Genomic DNA, 7134 nt, shown 5'->3' with positions numbered 1-7134 from the left:
GATGTGGTCAATTCATGTGAAGATGGTACTTTTTATGTTATGATATGGTAATTTCATGTGAAGATGGTATTCAATAATGTTATGATGTAAATATTTCATATGAAGATGGTACTTTATAATGTTTAGATATGGTCAATACATGGTACTTTATAATGTAATGCCAGTTTGAGGTCAGGATAGGGCCCAAGGCCACACCAAAAAAACATTGATTTATGAAATGTATATATTTTTGGGACATAAAAGGGGGAAGGGCCCCCTGCCCCCCCCCCCCTCCCACTAAATCCGACAGTGCTTTATAATGTTATGATGTGGTTATTTCATGTGAAGATGGTACATGTACTTTATAATGTTATGATGTGGTTATTTCATGTGAAGATGGTACATGTACTTAATAATGTTTTTATGTGGTTATTTCATGTGAAGATGGTACTTTATAATGTTATGATGTCATAGTTATTTTGTGTGAAGATGGAGTTTTTATTAAATTACCTGTTGTTATTTTACCTCCCGCTTGAAAAGTGGAAAGTATATAGTTTCCACCCATCCTTCTGTTACGTTTTGAGGTAACAATATCTTAACTCCTCTTATTCCACTGAATTACATTTGAAAACGCTTTCACAAAATCCTTGTTGCAAAGTGCCATTATGCACCTTCTATTTTACTTTTTGATTGGAAACATATTTCGAGTTTCCGTTTTAAATAAAACATGCCTTATTAGAAACTAACATTATTATTTTATAATATTGAAGGGTACCCATCCCTTATCCGTAATTCCTCCAATATCATTTATCTAATTTTTCAAGACTTAGTTTATTAGATATTGTATCGAAAATTTGAAAGTAAAACAAATACTAAGTAACCGATATACATCGACACTATTGTGGAAGTCCGGCTGTGGGTACACCGTACGGGTTAAATGTTCTGTATCTGTTAGCCTGCAATTCCCAATATAGGAGAACATTTTCTAGAATAAGCCAATTTAAATCAAAAAAATCATTTGTTGAATTCACTGTCTTTATAAAGGATCTATACCCAAATAAACGGACCTTTTTAATATAAAATTTAAATTGAAAATTGCAAAGAACTAATGATATGTAGAAGACTGTTCAAAAAATTATTTCAGATACTTGATTCTTTTCACGTCATTAGAATAACACTCAGCAACATACAGAATGTCATTACTGTCCACACTGAGGTCCCACGGATAGCAGAGATGACAACTGTCTAAGTAAAGAAGGAACTGTCCGTTCTTATCAATGATGTGTACAACATTGTTATCAAAGTCCGCGATCAGAATATGACAAGAACTGTCCGATGCTACACCGTACGGATTAAATGTTCGGTATCTGTTAGCCTGCAAGTTCCCAGTGTAGGAAAAGTGGAACTTCCCCATCTTTGTGACCACTACAACAGTCCTTGTACCCCAGTCACTCACAACGATATCCAGGTTTTTGTTTTCTTCAACGAAGGCTGGGTTTGAATACAGGGGTGTTCGACTGTCGGTATATTGGATTTCTTGCATTACTTTGCACTCTGAGTAACATGAGTATCGGACGATCTTACTCTGTGAACGATCTTCCAATCTCATAGTGACAAGCAAATCATTGGCAGAGGTGCAGCACAAGGCCTGAGGTCTCCATTCCAGTAATTTGAGCAGTCTTTCTATCTTGCCATTCTTCACGATGTTTACACTCCCGTCGTCATAGTCACTGTAAACAAGGTGTCCATCTTTGTTGACGGTCAGATCAAAAGGTTCATTCTCGCACAGGGTGGAAATTTTGTCCACTTCCTCTCTTTTACGAAAATGTTTTATCACTTTGTTGTCACCGCAAACATAAAACTCGTCTGTTTGAGGTGAGGAAGACACTCTTGCAGTTCGCACGAAACCCGTCTTCACACGATCAAGAACACAGTGAGTTGAGCCCATCGTTTTGGGATTTTTATCAGCTACTTTTCTTAAAGTTGGCAATCTCTGTCTCTGAATGGGCCTCGTTATGGTTTGACCCAGTTTTCCAATCTTCTCCGAAAGATCGTTCTCGTTCGGTGTAGATGGATTGAAATCAGAGACCACCATCTCAAATCTTTCGGGTACATCTCGAAAATACTGATTTTTGGATGTGTAACGAAGGAGCTGATTTATAAGTCTAGGAAAATTTGTATCATTCATGATTTTGTTATTCTCTTCTATTGTCAGTCGAACTCGGTTTCTCATTTTAAGGAATTTCTTCTCCAGCGATTGAAGACTGCTTATGTCGTCTGCTTCCATTTTCTCTTCTTCTTTCAAAAGTCTTTCTGTAATATCTTCAACCATCTTTCTCAGATCTTTCCTTAGGTCTAATATTGTCTTCTTCCTGTCTTGGTGTTTGTTTGCAACAACTTTATGCGTCACTTCAATGTCCGACATGACTGTGTCATAAAATGGCGAAATGAAATTTTCAAGTTCTTGAGTATCTTTTGTGATGAGTTCCCGCAAGGAATCGTACATGATCGACACGTTTTGAACGTCGTGGCCATCATGCTTACCGGAAGTAGCACATTCAAAGCAAACTGGCACTTCACAATGAAAGCAATACTGGTCATACGAATAATTTGGGTGATGTTGACAGGCAGGTGGCGCGTTTATGATTTTTCGGGACTGAGGCTGGACCAAAGCATCATTTTTGATAGAGGGTTCAGAGGCCCTGCGACGATGCGTTAACACATACAAGGAATTGGATTCATGAGAACCTTTTCTTCCCAGACCGAGGCGTCCACTGATGCCTTTGGTTCGTGGTCGAGGAACCGGAGTTTCCTTGCTGGACTTTTCCATAACGTTATCATAATAAACCTAAAATGGAAGAATTTTTGGTGTGGTTTCTTTATGTTTTCATACCCTAATCAAAAAGGTGCTCCGAAAATATTGCGTATTATAAAACAATTAATAACATGTATAAGTACAATGAATATTACAGTGGCAGGGGAATGTCATCTTTATACTTGTACGGCTTAAGTTATAACACACATTCATGTAAAAACCTATCTCAAGAAGAAAAAAAAAACATCAGACCTTTTCTCTAAATTGTTTTTTTTTAAACAGATACAGAAATCAAATACTTATAACTATTAGATTAATTTATATTGATAAGTATTTTAAATCTTTTCAAATCAAAGAAAGATTCAATTATGGTGAAAGCACATACATTTCTTACCTTTCATTTGGAAAAAGATTAGGTAAATATTTTCAGGTGAAAAAAAATCAAACTGTTTAATTTCTTAAGGTGCTTAATTCTTCCTTCTTCCGCGTCTTATGTGCTGCACATTGAAGTGATTATCAATAAAATTCAGTTAAAAAAAATTTCAAATATAAAACCAGTGATATTTATTTTCCGCGAGGAAATGTTTCTCTTAATTTTTTACATAATCTGTGAACAGACCTCTTAATTGGTGTTTCAATGTATTTTTTTTTCCATAACTTTTTGTACACAAGTAAAAATTTATCTAAGCTAAGGTAACTTTTTACCCTTTTCATCTACAGACGAAATGCGTAAGGAAAGAAAACGCGATATGGAATTAAAACAAACAGGATGGCAGAAAAAAAAACTGTTTTAGAACTTGGGGTCCGTTTCCAAAGAACTTTTAAATACTATATAAGACTAAAAACTTAATTTAATTGTAAAATCTTACAAAGCTGAAGTTTTTGTTACAAACGTATGAAAAATATCTTTTGAAATTCTTTTCAAAAGAATCAAAATTATTTTCACAGCGAAGTAAATTTGAATGTCAGTTGCATAATAACATATATCATAAGTTTCTTTTGTTTAGACGGGCCTTGTTGTATTCTTTTCTCTTGATCTGCCTCTCTCCTGAAATAAACTGATGCGTGTATGCGTCACATTACCAAACCGGACACGAATGTTATATAATGGATTTATAGCGTACACATGGTTCACAATTAATTTCGTAACTTACACTGTACCTATACATGCTATATATAGATCTTCTGAGAATAAATTTACTAAAAATTTCAGGATTTAATTCCCATTAAGTCACTCTTGCTGGTGTAATAATAATTCAATATATTAATTAATATATTTCAATATTTTAAATTTTAATATCATGTACATGTGGCACAGACACAGGTGAGCCAAAAGACCTCACAGTTTATCATTTGAAGCCTATTCTGAAAAATAGATTTATCTTTGCAAAGCCCAACCATTGCTATGGTATTGAGGAAATATCTCTATTAAGTACGGATCTTGAGTGTTTCTTTTATCTTACTGTACAAAGAAACAAGAAATATTTTGTCCTCTTGTACATTCACAAGTAAAAAAGGACTGATAATATATTCCGAGTGACATATTATTAAGGTATCCGACCCATATCAGGACATCATTTTCTAACCTTAAATATCCACCCTGTACAGTGGAGCCTCTTCATCTGGACTCTTCATTTATTTGTCCGAATGTGTGAAGCGTCCGAATATCTGAACCAGTTAAACAAGACAAAATTACGTTTAAAAATTCTGTTCCGATGAAAAGTTCTCCGGATATTGAAGCATCCAGATATCTGAATGTCCACTGTTTATCATTTCATATAGTTTATACACTGATATTAATTCAAAACTGTTTCAAGCAGTAAAGGATTTATTAGGAGATATTTTCAAAAATGTAATTACCCCAGCAGTTATTAATTAATGAAGAATGCATTGAGGTCTATGGGATCAAGTAATATTTGTAAATAAATTTGAAATACTAAGAATAGAAAGATGTATATAATTATTAAGAAAAGAAAGATAATTTTTCACCAGATAATTTTTTTTTAGAAATGATAAAAAACAAAGGGGAGTAACTCTTCAAGGACAGGTCAAGGAAACAAAATTAAGGCTTATGAATTATATCTGTTTAAATTCCTAAATTCCAACTTTGTAAGTGATGCTTCGTGCAAAATTATCAGAAAAATAATTCCTTGCATATAATTAGGAATATCCAGTACCTAACATTTCTTGTTTGAGAAAACTTGTAAATGTGAGCTGGCAAATAAAAAAAAACCCATAAAGCTTCTTTCTCAGGTGGTTCTTCAATAATTTATTTAAATGTATTAAATAAAACAGTAAAATTCAATTTACAAAATCTACAAAATACATGTTCATGTATCTCATTTATATGCACCAAAACAAATACAAAACAAATACAAGTACCAAAGTGTACAAAAATGGTGATTTATGAATACACTTTCTCATTATTTTTTTCAGAAACAGGTTCAAACCTAGAGACAATAAAAATATGAAGAAAATTGTATAATTTTTCTTGACTTCACAAAAATGTCCCTAGTAATAAAAAAATGATAATAAATAACAAAGCACTGTTGTCTCTTATTAATGAAGTTTTTTCCCCTATCACTTGATAGGAACACATTTTAGACTGTGAGCTGTAACATTTCCTAGTTTTGTTTTCATTATGTGGCCCTGCCATTCAGCTTTACTGTCCCCGTCCACTCTTAAATCCACCTATAAATAAACAAAAATTCTCACTCACACAAACATGTTTTTTCAAGTGCAAGAAAAATTTAATATGTTGTATGCTCTTTCAGTCTTGTATTTGTAGTACTGTGGAATAATCATTGTTTGTGGGGGATCAGAATATGTGATTTTATGGGAAATCCTCTTACACAAGTTCACATCCACGAATATTAAAACACATGCATTGAGCACGGTAGAACAATCTTCCTCGACAACCATACAATTTACCCCAGAAATAACATCCCAACTATTATATAAACCTGTAAGTTTTAGTTATCCACGGAAATAAACATCCTCCCCCCCCCTGAACAATAATCACTTTACGGTACTAGTCTAAGAAAAATTCGAAACTTACAAATTGTGAATAAAAGCTGTTGAAACCACAATTTCGTTTACAATGTGACATGCCAAAATTAAGTGTTTGATAACTCCACTCATACAATATACCTGTAATTTTTCCCAGACTTTCTTCTTGGGTTTTAATTCTTCTTCTGGTGTTCCATCTTCGAATCCTTCAAACACCACCCTGTCCCCCGGAGCGCTTCCCTGGGGTGGATCCAATGGTTCTACTGCCCGTGGCTCATCTCTACAACAGAGAGAAAGGGAAAACTTGAGATTTCATATAAAAACTTCATGGCCTGGCTTTAATATGATAACTTACACTAAGGCACATGTAAGCATTTATTTGTCATAAATTTCTTAGACTAATGTTTCCCTTGCTTTTTTTAAAGGAATTTTATATTTTACATGCCAGGGTAATGCCAGAACTGGCACCGTTACAAAAAACCGGAAATTTCGCTGTCTACAACCAGAGCTGATTTTCGATACTTGCAAACTGAATTAAATACCAAACATACAATTTATCAATAGCACAATACTTATTGTACTCAATATCAATGAAAAGAAAATATCACTCCATATTTTGATGCAAATGTTATCACTGGACAGTATATTTTATAAACAAGCCAAAAAAATGATGTTGGTGAGTACTAATGGATTTCTACTGTTGATAAGTTGTGAATTCAGCATTTAATTCTGTAATCTAGTATCGAAAATCAACCCAAGAATGCCGCTTCTAGGTGCAGGTTGCAAATTTCCAATTTTAGTAATGGCGTCAGTTCTGATGTTTTCTGGGCACGAAAAATATCAAATTCATGAAAAACGTCAGATATTTTAGACATACATTTATGTGATGATAACTTACACTGAGGCACACATGAGCATGGCCTGGGATTCCACGCCCCTCATTTTGACGGCCTTGAGGTTACACAGGAACACCCCCAGCCTCTGGTGAAGGTCCTCCATGGGGTAGAGCCCGGCCAGACCACTGACCACTGTCCGCGGCTTCTCCTCTCCCACGTCCACCGTCTCTACATAAAGGGACTCAGCGTCAGGATGCTACACACAGAGGGAAAATCATCTACATGACTGTTATTTAAAAAAATTCTTTTTTTTTTAGAATTTGTGTGTGTTTAGAATACTTTTTACATTTTTTCTAGTAACTATGGGTCTGAATGCTACCCTGCTACACACAGCAAACAAAATCAAAAATATAAAAAAGTACGTAAGGGTTGCCCGCAACCCTGTGTCTCGCCTGCTGTCGCTGTGGTTAGTAAGAAATGATTGTCTGATAAACT

General features: G+C 34.6%; 2 protein-coding genes across 2 annotated transcripts; both read right to left on the bottom strand.

Moving 5' to 3' along the window:
• Positions 1-1062: 1062 nt before the first annotated feature.
• LOC134274469 (E3 ubiquitin-protein ligase TRIM71-like) lies at positions 1063-2823 on the bottom strand. Its single transcript, XM_062756746.1, has one exon. The coding sequence runs from the start codon at positions 2807-2809 to the stop codon at positions 1115-1117; it is 1695 nt and encodes a 564-aa protein (XP_062612730.1). The 5' UTR covers positions 2810-2823; the 3' UTR covers positions 1063-1114.
• Positions 2824-5371: 2548 nt separating this feature from the next.
• Positions 5372-6895, bottom strand: LOC134274471 (tyrosine--tRNA ligase, cytoplasmic-like; the record flags this gene model as incomplete). Its single annotated transcript, XM_062756748.1, has 3 exons — positions 5372-5485; positions 5945-6083; positions 6702-6895. Coding segments are annotated over 3 exons (444 nt in total), but the record flags the coding sequence as incomplete, so codon positions are not given.
• Positions 6896-7134: the final 239 nt, after the last annotated feature.

Source organism: Saccostrea cucullata, unplaced genomic scaffold (assembly GCF_032062105.1).
Source record: "Saccostrea cucullata isolate Sc308-1 unplaced genomic scaffold, CSIRO_AGI_Scuc_v1 ctg7565, whole genome shotgun sequence".
Classification (NCBI taxonomy): domain Eukaryota; kingdom Metazoa; phylum Mollusca; class Bivalvia; order Ostreida; family Ostreidae; genus Saccostrea; species Saccostrea cuccullata.
This window is presented reverse-complemented; position numbering and strand designations above follow the sequence as displayed.

Excerpts from the sequence above, each read along its gene's own strand:
- LOC134274469 (XM_062756746.1), bottom strand. The coding sequence starts at position 2,809 with ATGGAAAAGTCCAGCAAGGAAACTCCGGTTCCTCGACCACGAACCAAA.